The 24,196-nt window shown below is 37.6% G+C and overlaps 1 protein-coding gene across 1 annotated transcript in view; it reads right to left on the bottom strand.

Annotated features, from left to right (window-relative positions):
• The window catches only part of LOC122410432 (acetylcholinesterase-like), a 180,967-nt gene that overhangs the window by 79,502 nt on the left and 77,269 nt on the right, over positions 1–24,196 (bottom strand). Inside the window, exon 3 of the mRNA XM_043418554.1 lies at positions 21,423–21,575. Coding sequence (XP_043274489.1) covers positions 21,423–21,575 — 153 coding nt within the window. The remainder of the gene's footprint in view (positions 1–21,422; positions 21,576–24,196) is intronic.

Genomic DNA, 24,196 nt, shown 5'->3' with positions numbered 1-24,196 from the left:
GCCGCCATTTTGAAAAAAATGGCGCCCGAAATCAGTTTTTCGGCAATATCTCCTTTCCAACTTATTTTACCGACAAAATAGTTATGTAATGAAATAAACGAGAAGAAATTTTCTACAATTTTTATCCGCACCATTTTTTTCGTAAAGTCAATCAATAGTTTCGGCGTACGAGAGCCGCAAACCAAGGTACTTTTACAGCAACACGCGCCCGAGAATATTTCATCGAACATTGAAAATCGGGTCTTCCGCTGTTAGGTAGGGTCTTAGTTCGTCATCGAGCAGTTCACGTATATATAGAGGGAAGAGTAGGGTAAAGCGGAACTCCCCCCCCCTCCCCCCCACATATAGAACATTTTTCTACATTAGAAATTTGCAAAATTTCGTCTTTCGGCTGAGAACATGCTCCGAAAACTTAATATTAAATAAAAAATAATATTTTTATTGAAAATTGAACTGCTTTTTTCAATCAATAAATTGACCTTTTCGGTACAGGATGAGGTGTGAAATATAGTTACTATGATTGAAAATATAGATATTTCAAACATATGAGATTTGTACTTATACAATTTTATCTCGTTCACGGTAACTTCATACTACTCTTTTATTTTTGGGGATACACACCTAAAAGTGAGGAAAATCACAGCTCTTTTGCGTTTTTGGTAACACCACATAAAATGAATATAACATAAATCCTCTCATAAAAGAAGAGTTGTTACGAAATCTCGAAGGGCGAGTTATTTCTGAAGCTGCTATAGATGTATTTTTATTGGTTGTCAATGTCGTGCTCGAAGTTCATTCATGTGCGTATTTCAAATCGTAGAAAAAAGGAGGAAACAATTGCAAGACATTTGATTGCGATCGTGTCAGATAAATTTATTTAGCGACATAAGAGTGAAATGATGGAGGAATTTAGTAAGAGTGACCTTACGCAATTACTATTTGATTGTGAAGTACCGTGATTTTTGCAATGAACTATTCGAAACAATAGACCTAAGTAATATTTTTATTTAAAAAGTATTAAAACAATTAAAGACAAGAACACGCATGCGCGCGCGGTGACCCTAGTTTAATAAAGCAATGGCAGTTCCAGGCGTTTTATAAAACGAAGACGATCCTGATGAGCTATCAATTACATAATCAAACCAGAGCTTGAAATGCAATTTATCAATGAAAGAAAAACAAACGCACCTTTTTCATCACGCCCATTTTCACTCGAATCGAGAAAAAAACCTTCTTATGTCGGTATTGCGTGAAGATCTGGTGTTGGTGGGAAAATAAATGACGCAATGCAGGTCGGTGTAAAATGTGTGAAAAGATGATGCTTTATTTAATGTCGATAGTAAAATAACAATAAACGAATGTCCCGACAATGAATGATAGGCCCGAAAGATTAGCCCGATGAGAAGGAACACGTGAGAAGTGACCCGGTCATCGTCGTCCACACGTTCGACGAGGCCGAAAGGATAGCCGACGCGTGCTCGCGCTTGCCCGAACGATAATCCCGAAATATATGAGTAATCCCGCGTTTATAGGTCCCGGAAAACGTGTCAAATTGTAGCAGATAATGTCCCGAATGCGTTGAGCATAATATTTTTAGAATGGCACCCGAAATCTGTGAAAATGTTGCCAAAAGAAAGAGTGAAGAACACGGAGCACGTCAGCACGCTGTACGACCGGATCGAAGACTCCCAATCAATATGGAGATCGATGAAGACGCGCCGTGGGCAAGCGCCTCACGTCTCGTCGATCGCGCCCGAATTGCGTGTCCAGTACGTGCTGACCCCCTGCGAGAGCGTGAGAACTAGGGCGCGTTCGGGGAGTCGCTATTTGCGCTACAAACGCTAACGTTATCATTGAATGATATTACTATATCTTGTATTTTTAGCGCAAATAGCGACTCCCTGAACGCGCCCCTTGAGCACGAAAAGCCTATTGTCTCGCGTTTCCCAAATTCCCGAGCCCGCGAGCTAGCGACGCCCGCGGTGGGGCGAGCGCTTGACCCGAGAGCGCTCGCCGGCACCGAAACCTCGCTAATTCCTGAACAGTCGGAAATAATTCAGATTCAAATTTGAAGTGAAATTCACGACTGAGCTTTTTCATGGAGATCGAAATGGTACTGCTTTTTGAAAGCTAGAACAGCATTTTTAGTACCACCACAAGACAATTTACGTATCACATCCGTGGACAATGTTGGGCCTCCAAACTTATGGCGATATGGTGAATTCATTAAAATCGCAGTTATTTCCCGATGACATCGCTTCCGAAAATCAACATTGTCGACGGTTGGGATAGGTAAAATGTCTTGCGGTGGCACTCAAAACGCTGTTCTAGCGTACGAATAACCCGGTTCCATTTTGAATTCGATGGAAGAATTCAGTCGTGAATATTCATTTAAATTTAAATCTGAATTATTTTCTTTAAAAGATAGTTCTGTTTTTTTTTTTCGATTTCAATGATAAATTTTGTTTCAAGCTCCGGCTTGGTTATGTAATTAATAGTTCATTAGGATTGTCTTCGGCTTTTAAAACGCCTGGAGCTGTTTCATTGAATTCATGTTATATTGATTTTCTGTGGTATTACCAAAAGAGCTGTGATTTTCCTCACTTTCAGGTGTGTATCGTCAAAAATAAAAGAGCAGTATGAAGTCATCGTGAACGAGATAAAATCGTATAAATATTACACATGTTTGAAATATCTATAATTTCAATGATATATATAGTAACTATTTCACGCCTCATCCTGTGTCGAAAGGTCAATTTATTGATTGAAAAAAACATTTAAATTTTCAATTGTAACAATTTTTATTTTTCACGGTTGTCACAAATAAAGAATGTGAGAAAATAGGGCTGAGGAGACAATTTCCTGTCTCGCTAGCTCGTTACTTCGGCCACGCATCGACTACGCAGATCTTTTGAAGAATAAAAACTATGGAAAACATCTAATTTACGCCACGCGATTTATTTTATTTTATTTTCATGCGAGTCGTCCCGTAAAATTGAAAAGATGGATCGGAGTTTGGTCAGGAGTTCACGAATTGAAGGACAGAACATTTGAAACATCGGCGTACTTCGAGCAGAGCTCGTACGCAAAATACAATCACGTCACACCAACACACACAATTACAGATCACTCGCCACGGAGTATTCTCGAAAGTTCGAGAAGATCGAGAATTTGAAATTTGGAAGAAGTCATCAACACCGCTACATCGAAATCACAGTCCCGTTAATAGGGGCGTCGTACCTTTTTGAAATTTCCGAGCCGTTGGCCGAAATCTGAGTTAATTAATCAGAATGTTTTCTCTTCCCGTCGTTATTTGTCGTTATCATCGCTATATTTGGGCTAGGGGTTATTATTAACATCGTAAATTGAATGAATTAATCCCGCGAAAATTCGAGGCCCCGTCTAACGCCCAGATTAGAAAATTGACATGCCGGACCTGTCGCTGGACAAATAGGGGAGAGTAACGATTACGCGCCGCGTAACGGGGTGAGACTTTGACAGATTTTCGTGAAGTATCGAGCGGGTGAGACGTGTGATCTCGAGAGCGCGTAATACCGTGAGTCTTACTCTATTCATTGTCCGTCTTGTTCAGCGAACTCTCGGGGAATGATCATCCTGGAAATTATTATCCTTTTTGACAAATTTCGTGATCTTTTGGAAACGGGAGAAGTTTTTCACGATCGATCCCGATATGAAATGGAAACTCGAGAAAAACGCGGTCACGGTGGCGATTCCGACATGTGCGATTCAGCCAGTAGTATTTTGCTCGTGTTCCGATCTCATAAATCTTCCGAGAAGGATTATTGTTCGGGCTAATTGCGTGGCCGACTCGAAAATCTCAAATTTGGTTAATAACTGTTTTATTCGAGAAAAGTCGTGAGAAAGAGTCGGGAAACAGTGTGGAAGTGTGAGTGAGAAAGAATGAGTGGATCGGGATTGCGAACGCGTGTGACGGGTAATAGCTCGGCTGAGTAACCGAATATCGGGGGCTCAGTAATCATCCCGTAATTATTTGTCATCGAATTTTCCATCTTAAATAATTGTCTGACCACGAGTAGATCCGTGACAGAAAGAACGAGCTCGGTATGATTTAACTGTGAGTGTAGGATCCCGATCGATTGTGTGTGAAGATTGTAGTGTGAGTTCGCGACTTTTTTTCCTGTCTTTATTTTGCGGTTCTCCCGGTAAAATTCTCATCGAGATTGGATTATTGTAATGTTGAAAAGTGATTGTTAAAATAACAAATAAGATATCATCCATTTAATAGTTTTTGGTTTCGCCAGTTATTCTCCAGCTCACCCCGCCCATACCGCTGCAAGCCAAGCCGGCAAATCATCATTTTCCTCCGATCATACTGTGTCACCCCGGTGACTGGCGCCCATGAGAATAAGACCTTTTTCTCAAAAATATAAAGCAGTATGAACGGAAGAATTTGACATTGTAACAAGTCGGGCAAATTTCGGTCACACAATATAAATGTTATTTTTTTGGGGCGGGATTGAAATTCCGAACTGTGAGAAGTCAGAAGGCTCAAAGTCCGAAAATCTCGCTAGTGTGATATATCTATTTATTTCGAGCCCCAGCTAGATTTTCGGAATTTTGAGCCTTCTGATTTCTCGCAGTTCGGAATTTCAATCCCGCCCAAAAAAAATGTTCTGTATTGGGGGGGGGGGGGGGGGGGGGCGTTCCGCTTTTCCCTACAAAAAAAATCGAATTTTTTTTTCGTAGGTCTAAGAAGGTCTATGTAAAAAAAGTGACTTTCCGAAAATTTAAAACCTGCAATACAGCACGAATGCTGTAAAAAAACTAGAGACAAGTACATTTATGCCCTCTGGGAAGTCATCTGTAAAATCATGGAAATCAATGGTCGTAAGACTTTAAATCCAAGAAACAAAACGTTGTTAAATAAATGCAGAAGTTGCCGAGTACATCGCACTACGAACAAAAGAATTACAAAAGAAGAAAAATAGGACACAACAAATTACAACCACAAAGAATACAAAGACAAAACATTACAAAAACAAATTGCGACTAAAATAAATTAAGATCATAAAAATTTTAAATAAATTACCCACGGAAAAAAATTATATACCAAAAAATTGAAACAAAAAAAATTTGGCCGTTGTACTTGGCGTTTTTTTTCTAGCTAATATTATCTAATTTACCTGTACCTTATACTCACAAATTCGAAAGTCGAGTAAAACGCCAAGTACAACGGCCAAATTTTTTTTGTTTCAATTTTTTGGTATATAATTTTTTTCCGTGGGTAATTTATTTAAAATTTTTATGATCTTAATTTATTTTAGTCGCAATTTGTTTTTGTAATGTTTTGTCTTTGTATTCTTTGTGGTTGTAATTTGTTGTGTCCTATTTTTCTTCTTTTGTAATTCTTTTGTTCGTAGTGCGATGTACTCGGCAACTTCTGCATTTATTTAACAACGTTTTGTTTCTTGGATTTAAAGTCTTACGACCATTGATTTCCATGATTTTACAGATGACTTCCCAGAGGGCATAAATGTACTTGTCTCTAGTTTTTTTACAGCATTCGTGCTGTATTGCAGGTTTATTTGACGACTTTTTGTGTACTCGAAATCTGAAATTTTATGGGATACATTGAAAAATTGAAATAATGATCATAAAATTGAAACATCTGATCACCCAATAAAGCAGTTTATATATTCACCTACACCCATCTCTCTCTATATATTTATTTTGACATGCTGAAGCCGAATTCCAAAATACCGTGAAAATAGGTGAAAATTGCGAAAAATGGTCGTTGAGCAAAATTTTGTTGACCTAAATCTAGAATGTTTCTCGTGTTTTTCGAAAGTTCTGATAAACAAGGTTTCAGACAATATTTCGGATTTTTCGATTCTCACAAGTGACCCATGAATCTCATTGTCAGTATCCACTTATATATTTGAAGCCCCTGGCTCAAGGAATGTCTTGGTATGAATCAGTTGAGATTTCACACAATCTGGACAAGCGATGAGAATTTTTATTATGAGGTCCAAAAGCTTGGAATATTTCCATGAGGCACCCGAGACTTTGTAAAACCATGTTGACCAATTGATTTTGTTCTTCCGAACAGATGTACCAATATTGCGATCGTAGAAAATCACTCCGTATCGGTTTGAAGTTAAAAGTATTATTAGGAAATTGTGCACCCTTTCCACTGCAAAATCTATCGACGTCAAAAAATCGAATTGAAACTTGAATATTACTTCAGAAATCAATTGACTGTAGAATTTTAATTAAAATTGAACATGACGCTAAACGAGTTTATCAGTTGTGCAGTTTATATTCTGTTTTAGGATGTTTTATCAAAAGGTAATGATTAAAAATGATGAATACAACGTTTTTATCACTCCTTCTTTCGGATTAACAAAATGTTTGCCGGTTCGTTTGCCTGTTTTGCTTTTGAACCAGGCAAATTTCCGGGTCCCTTCCTATTATTGTACCGCGAAACAAGACTCTGCAAGACCGGAAACGAAAAAAAAAACACGCATTAGTTTTGCTATGGCTGAATTTTCAAAAACCCAAGATTTCGCGGTGTCGAGGACGAAATGAACGGTGGTGTGAAAATAATATGTCAACTCGAGGAAAATACAAGAAATAATTCCCTGTCCGTCGAGTAAAGCTCGAATGACCGAGGAATGACCTTCCACAAGAAAAGCGAGTATAAAGTGTACGTAACAAGTTCTAATACTTTGGGAATCCATGAGCTTGGTTCGTTACGACAAAGTCTCCAAAACTTCTGTGTGAAATGAAAAATACCACCAAGCGGAACCATCTGACATTGCTCTGACTCGATAGCATACCATGAATAAATGACGAATGAGAAATAGTGAAGCTGCGACAAGCCTCTTCCACATTTATCTGCACTGGGGATCAAGGGACGCGGTAGCGGCTCGTATTGTTACAAGATTCTGCAATCGAAAACATGCAATTACTGTTTTACTTTGGAAAAACGTTTATCAGAAAATCTTTTAATCATAAATGACATTTCAAATGATTTGATTCCATCCAATAGTCGTAAGACTTTTAAAAGTTCTCTTTAAATTCAAGTCAATAATGAACATTTTTCTGCTTACTTGACAACCATAAACTACACGGCAGAACACACAGCACAGGCATTATTAACATTTTTTTATAGAAGTATCCAAAAGTCTGAGAATTTCAAAACCATTGTCACCAGCTTGTACGTATGCAATTACAATCGCAAGATCTCTATCATCATTTTCTTTTCAGACCACCAGAAATTTTCTCAATGCGTCGAGCCCTTGACTAGAATTAAACTTTCTTAATGTTTTTCCATACAATGGGTTTGCTTCTTCGGTAGATATTTTTGTAGTCCTTGATCTTATTCGTCACTCCTATCTTGGGTTATTTTATTTATATTTTTCAATGGAATCTATCCAATTTTTGATAAAATAGCATAATGAAAATGATAATGATCATCTACAAATCTGATAATATTCAATTTTGGAGAGTTGATGAAAATTGTCGCCATGACAAAGATGCAGAGGCATGGATTTATTTATTTATTTAAATCTCCTTTAAAATGTAAAAGGATATTTAAAAACCAATTTCTCGTGAATTATTGAATAAAATGTTTTCCATATGATATAACAAATGAAACGAAAATGGAATGTGTAGGGAATTGAAATCTGAGTATATAATCAAACAAATATCGTAGACGAATATAAATTCTTCATTTGTTATTAAATAAAATGTTTTCCATGAAAATTGAATAAAGAATCAAAAATGTAATGTGTTAAATTGAATTATTGTAAAAATAGATATATTCAACAAATATACCCATCTATAATATTCAATTCAATTCTACACATTTCCGTTTGGATTCAATATTTATATCATACACAATACATTTTATTTGAAAATTTATTCCGAACTAGGGTGCATTCCGTGCGATTAAGCGTGTGAATAGTTTTCTTGTAGCGCTGCAGCGCTACTTTTATTGCAACAGCGTCTTCAAGCCCACCAATCTTGAAGCAGTTCAATAAGAATAAACAGGAGTACAGGGGGATGGCTCCATAGTTTTCGATGTCCAGGTATATTTCTCAAGAGTTTTTGATGTCTAGGTATATTTCTCTACGGCTTTCGATGGCGAGGTCAACGGCACCATAGTTTTCGATATTTAAGTCGCTGTAGTTTATGGGGTCGAGAACAATCTCTCAATGATTACCATGTTAACACTGTTATTGTCATTGTTTTTCGATGTTTGAGAGGACGTTTCCATGTTTCATTATCTTTTTCATCTCGTATCATGTTTCATTAGGTTGCAGTATCTAGATTGACAGTTTCATGTTTATCAGTGTCCGGTGATATTTATTCACGATATTCTGGGTTCTTGAAATCTCCCCTGTTATTGAAGACCATGGAGTCTTCGATCAGGATATCGATAACCATGATGAAATATATCCAGACATCGCAAACCATTGAGTCATCGACCTCGACATCGAAAGCTACGGGGAAAATACCTAGACATCAAAAACTGTGGAGCCGTCGACCTGGACATCGAAAACTATAGAGCTATCGACCCAAACTTTGAAAACCATGGATCCATCAACCTAGACATCGCAAACCGTAGAGAAACATAGCTAGACATGGAAAATTATGGAACTGTCGACCGGGATAGCGAAAACTATGGAGAACTATACCTGGACATGAAAAACCATGGAGAAATATGCCTAGGCATCGAAAAACATGGAGAAGTATACCTAGACATTAAAAACTATAGCGCCGACGACCTGGATAACGGAAACAGTGGAAAAAAATATACCTAGACATTGAAAACCATGAAGAAATATATCTGGACATCGAAAACTATGGAGGCGCCGACTTAAATCTCGAAAACCTTGCAGTCGTCGACCTAGATATCGAAAACTATGGAGCCGTCGATCTGGACATCAAAAACCATGGAACCGTCGACCTAGACATAAAAAACCATGGAGCCTTCGACCTAGACATCGAAAACCATAGAGCTGTCGACCTAGACATCAAAAGCCGTTAAGAAATATACCTAGGGTCGAAATCTATGAAGCCGTCGATGTGAATGGCAACGACTATCATGAATCATACCTGGACATCGAAAACCATGAGGAAATATACCTAGACATCGGAAACTACGGACCCATCGACCTAGACATCGAAATTCTTGGAGCCGTCGACCTAGACATTGAGAATCGTGGAGAAATATACTTAGACATCGAAAACCATGGAGAAATATACCTAGACTTCGAAAATCTGGGAGAAATCTATCTAGACATCGAAAACCATGGAGCTGTCGACCTAGACTTCGAAAACCTGGGAGAAATCTATCTAGACATCGAAAACCATGGAGCCGTCGACCTAGAAATCGAAAACTATCAAGCCACCTACGAGAGATGGATTTTGCTTGTGCCCTTGGTGAAAAGGGGTCGAGATCGTTTCTCTACTGCGTATGCACCGACACATCATTCTAACCTCGTACGATGACGCGCGTAATTATTTTTTTCCTGCAAGTTTTGCTCATACAAAAAATAAAGAATGTACGAATGTACATTTGGCGCATTCTTCACTTAAATTCACTCCAATGCTTATCATCAACGATAAACACGAGTAAAAAAAAGCCCAATCCAACGATTTACTCGATAGCATCATACCTACTAAAAGAACATTAAACGATAGCATCACACCGACTAAAAGAACATTAAAAAAAAGATTCGGCCACAATACGTGACTCAGATTTCTTGGTAAAACGAACATGTGGTATCCTTTAATCTCTGAATGATTCGATAACATTTCGTGAAATTGACAGCTTAAATTTTGAATACAACGGGGAACTGTCACTTTCCAAATTTTTGAAGCATGAACAGATTCATGGAAATATATAGGTATACAATTTGTATTATGACACCAGAAAAAAATATATAGATATATAAAATGTATTATGGCACCAGATTTGTCACTAAAGAAAAAACAAATAAACATCAAAAATGTGTGCGAAAAAATGCAACATTTTTTGATGAAATTAAAAAATAAATAATTAATATCTTTTCAATGCGTTAAGCTACAGAGTTCGTAGAGGTCGCGATCGAAAGATAAAAAAAAATAAAAAATACGTCATCTTGCAGGATTCTTTGGAATACTGTAATTATTCAGTTATTAAAGAAATAAATTTTGAGTGTTATCGAAAACAGCTGAAAAACACTCTCGCTCCGGTAAAGACTCTCTGGAAGCGACTCGTCATACATAAATGTACTTGTCTCAGAGTCGCTACCGCGACTCTAGATAGTAAAAAAAATATTTAGTGGTCCCTCAAACGACTTTTGTTTTTTTCCTATTTTAAGGAAAATCATCATGAAAAAATTCTAGAAAAGTCATGAAAGTATGCAAATATGAAATGCAATTTCTTTCTTTAATAGAAGTTTGATAGAAGAGTAAGGCAAAGTGAAACAGCCAGGCAAAGCGCCCCCCCCCCCTCCGAGCCGTGAAATAGTTCCTTCCACGATGTTTTTTTTTTAATAGGAAAAAACATAGAAAAATCGTTTCAGGGATCGCTAAATATTGTTCACCACATATGCACCGAAAATTCAACCTTCCGATTTCGGAAAGTTGAACTTTCGGCGCATGTGTTGTGAAAAATAGTATACACTTCACGGGAGTGAAATTAAACTACCTCAAACCGCTTGCTTGTCACGAGAGCCGAAGGCGAGGATTCTTTCCCTCCCTAGATGCGTAATATACTTTTTTTACCACCCCTCCGCGGAAAATTTGGTTTTCTTCCCTGTTTTGCGGGGGGAAAGTGACGCTTTTCATCCTTCTAGATTTGTTGAAGCATGCGCACAACGAATGCAGCCTTATTTCACTGAAAACTGTAGTCTGGCAACGAAATTTGTTGATGTCATTTTTTTCCAACGAATGTTTTTTTCATTTATTTTAATGAACTATCGAAGAAAATCAAGCCATCTCCGATGTGGAGTCGCTGGCCGATGTTAAAAAGTGTAATGCTGATTAACCACGGAATCAACATTAACGAATATAAACGATTGAAGAAAAACTTCGATAATTAACTTTAAATAATAAACTTGCGTGATTTGTCTTATCATGTAGTATTAAAGTTGGAATCTCAAGACTGTTATTCAAATGAAAATCAATTCAAAAAATTGATCCTAAGAGAATGATTAAGGGATTCGAAAAATCGATTTTTCGAAAACCATCTAGAAAAATCTAAAATACATTTAAGAATAGAATGCCGTTGGTCCCAGGTCGAAAAAATAATTATTTTCGGAGATATTAAATATTTTGTGGAGCGGTGCAGCGCTCCGTGACGCTCAGGGTCCCGCGCCGCCTCAGCCAGGTGCGCGTCTCAACCGAAAGCGCGGTTTCAGTTCGCTATTCGGCATAACATCGCCTATCGGCTGGTACACTAAAAAAGTGATCGACGTTATGGTGAAATCAAAATATTGCAAAGCTTGCCAGCATTGGGAAGTAAAAGAAAGCACCGCGGAGTACTGGGAATGGAAAAGTACCCACGACGATGAGTGCCAGGCGAACCATAGCGGCTCCTCTGGAAAAATGGAAGTCGACTCAGCCGTCGAAATGTTTCAACGGTCTGAAGAGCTCTATGGCATAAAATATAAATATTATATTGGTGACGGCGATTCTAAAACGGTTCTAGGCATATCAAATAGCGATCCATACGACGGTTTCGAAATAAAAAAAAAAGAGTGCATCGATCATGTCCAAAAACGTATGGGGATGTGCCTCCGCGAAATCGTGAAAAAACAAAAAGGATTGTCTGGCAGAGGAAAGCTCGCTGGAAAATTGATCGACGAGTTGAGCACATATTACGGCTTGGCTGTTCCGAGGAACAGCGACGATGTTAAAAAAATGAGGAAGAAAATTTGGGCAACTATCAAGCATAAAATATCCACAGATAGTGAGCCACAACATAACGAATGCCCAAAGGGAGCCGAGTCGTGGTGTTCGTGGCAGCGAGCGGTCGCAACCCGTAATAATTCTGAATATCGCCATAAGCCGCCTCTTCCTAAGCAAGTATCGGAGGCAATTACGCCAGCGTACGAAAATTTGAGCAGAGACTATTTGCTGCAGGGTTGTTTGGGCGACTTTACCCAAAATAACAACGAAAGCTACAACAAATCAGTTTGGGCAATAGCCCCCAAGTGTCAGTCCGGGAGCAAAAAAATCGTCGATATTGCCGCTGATATCGCGGTATTATTATTCAACGATGGCCTGAGAAGCCTCATGAAAGTTATGGAGACGTTGGGGGTAACCATCGGCCCAAATTGTTTCAATTTTTGCGTTGAAACCGACGCAGCGCGGATCGAGTAGACGGAGCGCTTGCTCACGGATGCTGCAAAAAAGGCAAGAAGAGCCTCTACAAGTTCGAGAAAAGATGCTGGGGACCTTGATTTGCTTCTTGAAGGCCAGCTATATGATGCCGGAATCGCCGATTAAGGGTAAAAATTTTTTTTCCAATTTATCACATAAATTAACAAACTTCAAACTTTGAACGCGTTTTTCTCAAAACCACTTTTTTGAGTGCGGCACGCAACAGAACTCGAGCAATTTTTATCCGATCTCTTTTATCTCTCTCTCTCACGCCGAAACTATTGACTTTACGAAAAAAATGATTTAAATATAAATTGTAGGAAATTTTTTCTAGTTTATTTTATTAAATAACTATTTTTACGGTAAAATGTATCGGAAAGGAGATATTCCCAAAAAACTGATTTCGAGCGCCATTTTTTCAAAATGCCGGTGCGAGTGGCAAAGATACGCGGTGGTAAAATGAAAATTCGAAAAGAGGAGGTCGAAATTTATGTCACCAATTTTCAAAACTCCCAGAATATACTTTCCAGGTAAAACTTCCAAATGATTAGACTATTAGCCGAAAGGATAATACCAGAGAATACATAATTAGAATCGAGAATTTATGTTTTTTCATTCAACAAGCGTGAAAGTAATTAGAGATATTACCTGATAAAATTGAAGGGATCGCTGTCGCGTAATAAAGAAACGTGAGAATTCGTAATGCTCGAATTTTTACAATTTGAATAAATGTAATATATAAAGACGAATATAAGTGAATACTGGAAGAATTAAATGTAAAAAAAATACATAGAAATACATTATAAAAAAAATTAATGTTCACCAAGAGAAATGTAAACGGAGGGTGTCGGAAATGAACGAGGAGAATCCGGTTACGATGAGGTTCAACTCAATTTTGACCGTGTTCAGTGCATGTCTCGTTGAGAAAACCCGTCTAAACGTTATTGCGCGCTTCACTAACTCTCTCTTATCCCCCCCCCCCCCCCCCCAGAGCTCTATCTCAGTTCTCAAGTCTCGTGACTGCCCCTCTCGACATTATTGCAAGTTCTTGATACTGACATGAATATCTAGACCACTTTTCTCTTGTACCTAATAGCCTCGTCTCCGAAGTATATCTCGGTTCTTTGAATTCTAATATGAACATTTCAACTCTATAAGACTCGTTCGATCCATATTTAAGGCGATGCATCGGTCGCACTTCGAATTTTTTATTTCAATATTTGGGTCATTCCACCAATTATGAAGTTAATTTGTGCTAGAGGGTCTGAATTATGCATAATGGTCATTGCTTTTCAAAAGTACGTGTCACTGTGAGCTTTCATGATTTTTTTCAATTTTTTTTATCTAGCCGTTTCTAAGTTTTAGAGGTTTGAAAATTTGAAAATTTGCAATTGTTAACTTCTCGTGTTGAAAATATCGAACCCCTGAATTTTTTTTCGGAACACTAAACGTAGTCATTTTTAAGTGAAAAATCCTCAGCTTTTCGATAAAAATATTTTAAATATTCTCAGGGATCAGATAAATCCTGAAAATGAAATTATAATTTTAAAATTGCTTTTTCTCCTAATATACCATTTTTTTTACAAAGAAACAGTGCTATTTTATTTTGAGATTTTTAAAAAATCAAGTATAAAACAATCAAGTTGAATGATACGTCATGAATTATCGGTGTGTGCCGTACTGCAGCAACGGCCGTCACGTCATTTATGGGTTGAAATTCAAAGATCTCGACATATAACATTATATTCAGTAGCTGTGTACTTGAATATGTTTATAAAAAACATGAAATTCTTGTGGTTTTTCGTAGAGGATTACTTTCTTTAGTAAAAAAAGTGTTACAATTATTGTAATTTAAAAATTTTTATAAAATCACTTATTTTTATTGTTTCGTGCTTAGTTTTCATATCGTTCGTTTAAAGCTACTGAACTCAAAACTCACACACGCTTTACTGAGATGTATATATTTCATGAACTGGCAATGAGAAAAAGAGAGAAAGAAAATATATGCGCGAAATTTCCATCACTTGCTTCTATCCAAGGGCTTCTATCAATGTCGTGTAAAGCAGGCTAACGCACTAACGCTGCGTGAATGTGTTACGTCCTAGCATTACGCTAAACGCCCCTCACTTTTTCTCTTCAACTCAAACGCTATCACAAGTATATTTCTAACCTTTATCATCATTTGTCGATACATAGTTCTTATCTAAGAATATATTTAAACACAGAGCGTATCCAGACCATCCATAACAAATACATCCTGCGAGACACTCGGCGCTCGCACATATTTTTTTCCTCAACTGTCCATTCTTTAAACACTTACAACGCGCGCCCTAGACTCTCCCCGATGTTCCGGCGCCATAAATAATCCTACAAGACGAGCACGGAAAACCGTAAGTAAACACTCCAAGACCGATTTCCTATCCTTGAATTTATTATGAATGCAACATTTCCTAAATCCACAGAAAATTCCAGATCCGCGTTTCGAAACTCGTGTTTCCCACGAGTCCCGAAAACAGATGCTCGTATCTCAAGGACAATACGTGCACATCTCAGAACTCCGCTCAACACACTTTCCCTAATTCTAAGAAATCTCGAACGACTTTTCCTCCAATCATATCTCCAGAAAAGTCTCCCCCATATTCGAATCCAATCAGCAAATGAGACGATACTTTTTACCCAATCCAAACTAAAAAACTACAGAGAACAAACCCCCTCCACAGCATCCTACCCCCAAAAACACATCCTCTTCTCGAACTCTAACTGGGCTAAGAATCTTAGTTGTTAGTCAGTTAGCAGCGAACCTTCACAACATTAAGACTGAAGCCCAATCTCATAAACTTAAACTCGTCAGTCGAATCGCTAACTCATACAAGTAATAATTTTACCAACTCTAACAGTGTAAATAAGTGTATAAGTTTATCAATAAACTCATCGGTATATTTTGTAGTAAACAAAATATTGTGACCAGCACTTATTTGAGAAGCCTTCGACACCGCTTCAGAATTGGAAAACCCTTCCAATTCGCGAGCACAACCTCAACACACAGGTCACGCATACCTGAAAATATAACGTGTGTCCTCGGGCGCCGCACTAGTCCCAAGGAAGACTCACCGGCAGCGCTACTCAAAAGTACACCCTGCCTCTCTAAATCGGCGACTGTGCGTCCCCATCTAATCCTCCCTCTCGGGACGTAACAAATGAGAGAAAGAGAGAAAGAAAATATGCGTGCGCATCATTCTCTTTCTCTCTTGCTCCTACAATACTTCGAAGTCAGGGCTCAAGACTAAATGTAAGAATGGGGACGATGGGCCTATATCTGTGTATTAGGTATTTCTGTCTCTAAAAACGTTATCGTTCGCCCTCTCAATTATCGTTCGCCTCGCCCAATCACACACAAGCCCATGGCGATGAGCGTGAGAGAGAACGAAAATGTATATGTGCATGCGCATTCACACTTTTCTTGGCATTTCCATTACACGCTTCCGTAACAAGATTTTCACCAGTTTACCCCCCAAGCCCAGCGCGCCTATAGAAGTTTTACTTCAAAAATGAATTGTGTATTGTAACGTGACATTTTGCCCCGCCATTCGTACGAATCGTATCGACCAGTGGACGGGGTTTACGGCCCATTGTGACGCCCTTTCGACTCGTCGGGTGTTGGTCGGAACGAGACTCATCGTCACGTAACTATAAGGTTTATTTTAAGGATCGCGTATATTACCTTTCGAGCGACAATTACCTTTGTTTTACCTTGTACCTTCCGTTTGTCAGGAAGAGAGAGAATTTTAGATTGCCTAATTTTGAGTCGTAATGAAGTTTCCTTTTGACTATTTTGTGTGATTTTTACGAGACTTGGGGTTGCCTTCACCACATTTAGCCCCGCAACCATTATTATTTTGGCGATACCTTCCTGTTGTTCGAACCGATCTCGCTTGCGAGAATCATTCCTCTCACGCTGTCTTCGAGTACCGAGTAACATTCGATTACCTATTACCTTAATCACCTGACGAATTCGAATAAGCCGCATACGGAATACCGCGTTACCGTTCGATGAAGAGGGGCCATGCGATTTTAGCGAACTAAATATAAATTTTCTTTCCTTTCAAACTCTTATTTTACATAAAATCACGTATCGGAATTATTTATCTTTTCCTGTAATTTTTGTTTATTTGACGAACTTCTGAATAATTTGTTAATAAATGGCAAATATTGTTCTGAATTCTATATTTTGTTGTTGGCTGTTTCTTGTGTACGTTTCGTAACTGCTACTTTGCCCCAAGGATCCCCCCCTCTACCTTTAGTATCTCAGATGAGCTTATAGTAGTCGGGCCATCCTCGCGGTCACTCGTTTCCCTCGTACACTCTGAACGATAATTTTGCGTTGTGTTACCTTCACGACAATTGACAAAATCAAGTCGATTAATTCGACGATACTCTGTACCTGGCGCCCAGTTTATTCTCGTAGCCGGAGAGTCGCACGGGACGAGGTGAGTGAGCCGAGAAAGGACAGATCGTACCTTCCCCGGGAAAATATTGTTACAGTATACAGTAATATAGTACAAATCTGCTGACAGAGCGGTTTTGCGAAATTAAAAAAAAAAAAATATTTTTTTCGTTACCCTCGGAGTATTTTACAATTATTCCGAAAAAATGAATGGGTCAAAATTTTTATTTATCGGAGCTCCATCTCACAGTGCGATCGTCAATTTCTCAATCGTCGTTTGCTTTACTTCCACCAACATTGTGTCAACACCTATTTCGACTGCTTGACCTGAGGTGTTGTTACAGAACTTTTCGATGTTGATACAGAAATTTTTTGAACCTGCGTTTGCTCGTCGACATGGGGATTGAAGGTTTCGACACCCATTTGTAAGGGGCCCACGATACTCGAACTGAAATTTGGTTTTGACATCTGACTTTTTGATATCGACATTTTCGTGGGATCGTTTGACACGCTTTTTAACTTATTGATGTATCTCATTATTTAATTATAATATTGAAAAATTAATACAAACGCATAAAATTTACAACATATGTAAAGATTATATGAAATTGTCCAATCATTTTTTAAAAGAAAAGGTATCATGGGTACGTTATACCGCCACGATCCCATGAGCACAATTCAAAATGTTATTTCTCTTGGGATTCGGATATTATATTTGTCATTTTTTATTTATTTTCATTTTAAAATACTGTATTCGAAAGGGTAATATGTATTGTAACGTAATGCTCTTGCCGACCCGACCTGAACGCTGCCACGCGTCGGTTCGAGCTACCTTATTTTAAAAGGAGCAGGTATAAACGAGACGAGAGATGAGGATTGTGTTTGACAAAATAACAAAATGAATTTATTAAACAATAATTTTGCGTTTTTACAAAAACAAATGATCGCAATCGCGTTTTTGATTTTTATTTTATCTGTCCGCGTTGTTTAACCGAACCAAGCGAGAGAGAACTCGAAAGACCCGGAAAAACGGAGCGTTTTTCTGTATGAAAATCTTTGACTGAATTTCCAAATTTGTTTTATTTTTATTTGTGCAATAAAAAAAACGCTTTATGATTTATCGTGTTTCCGCTTATTCCAATTTCCTTTCCTGCTTTGCATGTGATTTATAAAAAATGTGGTTTGCAAATTAATTGATTGACAATCACAAAGATGTCCTGGATGCCTAACCGCGTGAACCTGAATTTTTTACGCTTCCAGCCAATTCAAGAGTGTCGCACGCTTTTTCTTTTACAATTTTGTTTCTTTAATCGCTTTGAAGCTACACAAACTCTATTCTTACCGCAGCCTCTTGAATCGATGCTTTTATTCGCTTGTTCTTTATTTTTATTCGGTTCTATTTAAATACAATCTATTTAAACGATTTATTTCGAATTTAGTGTCGTACGTGGCCCAAATGGACAACGGATTATTGAATTATTCAATTAATAATTGATTCTAAAGCTAATTAATTCGTTCAACCCAACCAAATCGGATAAATTACAAAACAATCTCGAATTTAATAATAATAAATAAATCATAAAATCAATCATTTACCGCCTCTATTCTCAATAAACCCAAAAATATGAAATTTTGAGAGTTTGCGCTTGACCACGGGCCTCAAACGTCGCCGATTGGCGCCAATGTTCAAAAACACACGACGAGTTAGCATGTGAACCCCAGACCACGGGCTCGATACGTCGCCGAGTTTCGTCAATGTCTTGAGCATTCACTAGGTTAGGTAATTTTCGCCCACGGACCACGGGATCGATACGTCGCCGAGTCTCACCAATATCCCAGGCATCCAAAGGAATAATAGAAAAAAAGATTTTTAGGTTATACCAGAATACAGTGTATTGTTCTAGTCTAGGCTAGTTGAGTTCTTCTAGGAGATCCGAGTTGGTTCCAGAGGTAGAGTGAACTGCCTGCCGAATGAGCCGTGCACCGACTTTTATACCCGGTTCCCCACTCTAAAATCTCTCAAACCCCGAATTTCCCTGTTTTGGACGCGTTCTGCGCATTCTTTTGTAACGGGCTTCTCTATTGGCTCGCTTCCATAATTCGCGCATTGTTATTGGCTGATCGCTATTTTGCCCGATGCGCCGAATTCCGCTTCTCATGATTTCCAGCTCAGCGTGACTTTTAAATAATAAAATTTTAATCAAAATTGCCTTTATTTAATTATTTATAGCATTTGGCTTCATTGTTTTATTTAATATTGTTAAATTTAATTTTATTCGGAAAATCGGGAAAAGTCACGTTCGGGTTCCTATAGCCCATGAACGCTTTCCCCCGCGCATGCGCCGTAAACACGCATCTCGCTATATTTGAAATTACACAAATTTCCTACAAGCTTTAATCTCCTTATTAATTTTCCTGGATAGCGGCCATTTTTACGGTCATTTTGAGCCTAATTACGCTCATATGATCAATAAAAAGATTGAAAATAATTAGAATGAAAAAATATAGTTTGAAATTTCGTCGAGTGGCGCTGTTCAGAGCGTTGCCCACCGGCTCGCTCGGGCCTTTGTGCCAGTAACCAAGATGGCCGCCGGTTGGGACGCACGTCTGTCCATCGCTTTAAGATGTTTTCGGTTCGCGTAATATTTCGATTGTTTGAGCGAGTTCGGGCCGCTCCGCGGGCGTTACGTTTCAGTACACACCAAAAATTCGTGGCTCGAAAAAAAGTCACAAACCCTTTAAAATACCATATTAACTCCTTAACTTCGGGAGCCAATACAAAAATTTGTGGTTTGAAAATTTGGGTTTCAACACACTCAAACCAGGTGTCACAATATGCAAATTTTAGATTCAGTAAATGTAGGTTTCGACCTCTCAATTTGGTAGTTAGGTAAATATTCGGAACACCATAACAACACGAGGTACAATGTTTTTTTCTATGGGAATTCATAAAAAAAATTTTCAGCCCGATTATAGCAGAACCCCACTTCCGAATATTTACCATTCCAATCGAAGTAAGTGTTGACACTGAAAAATTTGATCTTAAATCGGATATTTGACACCTAATTTTCGGGTGTCGCGATTCGTCAGGTTATCGCGGTACCTTTTTTCCGACAAGTGCTCAACTTTGCGAGACGTTATTCGTGATGACTCTTATTGTTAGGATTGAAAACTATGAAGAGAGATCAGAAGACTGTCTAATTGGATGTATAGGGGAGACCAGAGCAAAACGGGATCCCTAAGGAAATATTGAACTTTTCAAAAGTTTGGGAAGCTCTGTCTATTTTTTACTCCGAAAAACTAAGAAATGTACTGTAATTCTTTTCAATTTTCAAAAACAAAAAAAAATTCCAAGGCAAAAAGGGGTGCCTCTCAAAAACTCATTAAATTTTTTTACTATGATTTTAATTCAATGCACCTTGGATGCATTTTGCACCCGTAACCGAGTGCTTCCAACTTACCGCTGTAAGCGTTGGAAGCGATCTCAGCGCTTACAACGCTCTAACGTACGTCGAACGCACCCTCTGTAATTCAATTCAAAATTAATGATATGGATAATAACGAAGATTGCCAATGTTTATTTTGTAAAAAATTGTATTCTTTATCCACTGAATCATGGATTCAGTGCCAAAATTGTGCGGAGTGAGCACATGATTCATGTGCAGGTGTAACCACACATGATGGTTCGGAAACATATATCTGCGATTACTGTCTACGACAGTAATCTGCGAGGCAGTAATTGCAGATATACAAATACTTTTTGTATGTCTGTGCAAAAACGTTTTAACTTTGGAAGTAATGTAAAAAAAAGAATTTGAAAAAAACGAATTTTTTGAAAAAAATCAAAATCCACAAAAAAACAAGATAGTTTGGAAAAAATATGTTTCATGCTTTTTTCGGACAAGTATAGAAATTGAAAAAAAGACAAAAAAATTTCTCTCATTTTTCGGGTATCCCGTTTTGCCCCGGTCTCCCCTATTTATATTAACCGCTTTTTCGAGCGAGAACCCAGCGGTTTCATACCGCTGGAGAGATTAGTTCTTATTGAACTATCCAATGATTAAAATCAGGTTCCATATGCACGGCATTTTGATTAAATTTTTTTTTGTAAACACTGTTTGTAAACACTACACTTGGAGCTTACGGATAGATTTTCAATTTGAGATGACAACTAAACGTTTCTACGAAAACATGTTATTAAAATTGTGAAACGATTCAGTAATTACTTAGTATGCTAAAGTACTTCTTGACGAAGACTTTAATAGCGCTTGCTGTTTCGCGCAACAAAATAATAAATAAGGATCTCCCTCAATGTAACCTATTAGTAGGATAATGAGTTGGATTTAATGATGCATTGCTGTATCGGTGCAAATATGAATAGCTAGAAGTTCTGTTCTCAATTGTTCTTGAAGTACAAAATAAATTGAATGAGTTTAGATCTCAGCGGTTATTTAGATATGTGGAAAAGCAAGTTTGTTCAATTGAAAAGACAGTTAAATAGAAATATTCGCTACATCATGAATTAAAAATAGGTAAATTTTTATTTGTCTATTTCTATCATTTTCGACTGAATCGTTGAATATTGAGCGAAGACAAGCTAGTTCAGAAGAAGACTCACCTGAGTGAAGAAATAATAGTAAACCTTCATTCCACGATCAGCGAACAATTGAGCAAACTGTGTTGATGGACAGATGAAAAAGTAATCACCAACGATGTCGCCGATAGCTTCTTCATACATGTAGCCATCCTTAGCACGTTCCCAGTCCGTGTACTGCAGGATTAAAATTAAATTACAAATTATAGTTACGTTTCTCATCATCCTTATCTACTTTTCCATTTTTTCCCCAAAATCCCATATTCTCTTGCAAAACATTATCAGAAAACATACAGCGGCGTTCAAAAGTTGTAGACTACTTTTCAATGAAAAGTTTATCAATAAGTGGCTCGAAACTTTTACATTCCACTGTATGGTAAAAGAAATGTATAAAAATAGAAATTCATTTACGAATAAAGTAATTAAAGAAGTCTTCCTTCTTCAGAATATAAACAATATTTTTATCAAAAATTCAGACTTCAAATAAAGTCAAATAACTATCGATTTTCTGTAAGGTTGAGTTTATTTGTTTTTTTTTTCTTTTCATCCCTTATTCCCGCGACATAATGATCGAATATCAGAAGATATTCATTTGACACAAAGCAAATACGAAATTGTTGCAGATGTCAAAGAGAGTGGAGAGCAGAGAATAGAGGTTATTTGATCTTGTTTACGAATACACCAGATGGTGGTGTACATTTAAACCGTGGGAATGTCGTTCGGCCGATGGACCAAGTCCAACTGTTGATAGTAAAAGGGTCGTGACAAAATTTTCTATCCTTCTCCTCTCTCTTTCTCTCTCACTCTCTTCCTCTCTCTTTTCTGTATTCAAGCTTTGACTATATACTAGGCACGTAATATAAAAACCTATTTGTATCGGGTGTCTGTTGTATCGATAGGTGAAAAAGAGAAAAAAAACCTGGTGTTCGAAGTACAGGAAAAAATTGACTGTGCCGGACAATTCTTCTGTAAATAAAACGCGTTCGATTTTTTTCCTGAAGCAAATCGAGCGTGCCGTTATTTTACAGGCCAATTTACTTTGAACGCGCAGAATTTAAAAAAAAATCTGCCGTAAAAAAATAAAATAAAGCTTGCATGTTTGATTGATTAATTTCATAATAAATTTTGAGTATGCAGTTGTTTGCGAATTATTACTGACCATTTAATATCCGACGTCCTAACGAATATCAATTAATTTTCATAACCACTAAGAGCACGGACCGCGTTGAATTCAAGCAAAATTTGAGTCTACTGCATTGGTATTTTTTGCAAAAATATATTTCTTTTAATATGTTGATAAAAAATCACAAGCAATTAACACTTATTTGTTATGTTATGATCACCTCTAGAATTTTAACGAATCAAATCGAGATGACTCTAATGGATTTTAATCAACGAAGTAGAAAGGTGTACAAGAAGTTTTTTGTTGACACTAGAACCTTGGTCATATGCCAATGGAAATAGTTGAAAAATTCGCAGATTTGTTGAGGTAGTGGGGTCAAGTAGAAAACGAGGTCGAGTATATCAAAGTTCGGTAGCGTCATCAAGGAATGAAATTTTCATGCGGGTCGAATAAAGAGTTGAAATATAATCAATAGCCTGTCCGTGATTCCAAATTTGTCTTTTACAAAATGACTGTATCAATTCCGTGGAATATCAGAAAACGAAACTTGAATGACAAACGTGGAAATCGGGACAGTACGGTCGAACCATCTGAATCTCTGCTTCATTAACCTAGCAAAATAATGAACAAGATGCGATAGGATGAGGGGAGAAGGTCAGAGATGCACATGTTCGCGAATGCATATGCATAACTAGTCAGTAGCATCGTTAGCGTTCAGCTATTCAGGTATTGACCTACACACGCATTTCGTGTTAGTTACACATTCAAGAGCAGCTTGAATTTGGCACGAGCACAGGTGGATTGACATAGGAAGGACTAACACAGAGGGATTAATGGAAACAGTCAGGAACAGAGGAAAGACATACAGTTATAGTTATTAGAAACGTATAAAGCGAGAGAGACCAAAAGTGGCACAGACGTTGTCAGTAATGGAGACACAAAGAGGGTTTGTAAATTGAGATTTGATGATCCACCGCGGTATTTTGGTCAGCCGTCTTTCATAGACTCATAACAGAATACTAACTAGAATAAGATCTCGTGTACTACCGTGAATAAAGATGATTGGACTCGAGTTTCCGTAAACTTCTGATCCCATTTGATTCTCGGTCAATTTGTTTTTCATTTCATCTGACTTCAAATATTGACGCATTGCTTATAGATTCACGATTACTGCGCAATTCGTTGGTTCACGTAATTGACCAACAATAAAATTTATAACGTGGCGGACGAGGATCATTTATTATGACGGTGAGAGAAATTACGTCACTAATCGTCAACTGATTAATTGATTGCAAACTTCAAAAATGTTATTGTTAAATTGTCGTGGTAATGGAGATCCTTAAAGATGAAGCAACAAAAAATTTGGAAAATAATCATTTATCAAAACTTGGTGAAATGTTGAGATCAGTCATTTTTTAGGAACATTTATATGAAATATTCACAACGTAACGTCACTTCACTCGACTTGGTGTAATTACTTAAGTGGCACTTAAGTAAATTGGAGTTTCTGGAGATAAAGAAGGTCGAAAGACTCGTGCATCTTAAAAACTGCGTTTGTGGCTTAATTTGTGAATAAATGCGTCTCGTACAATCAGTATGGACGGATGGATCAACGGAAAATACATAACCGAGGGAGAAAAGTATAAAAGAAATGTATAAAACAATTAAAGCGAAT

The sequence above is a fragment of the Venturia canescens genome, chromosome 5, assembly GCF_019457755.1.
Source record: "Venturia canescens isolate UGA chromosome 5, ASM1945775v1, whole genome shotgun sequence".
Lineage (NCBI taxonomy): Eukaryota > Metazoa > Arthropoda > Insecta > Hymenoptera > Ichneumonidae > Venturia > Venturia canescens.
This window is presented reverse-complemented; position numbering and strand designations above follow the sequence as displayed.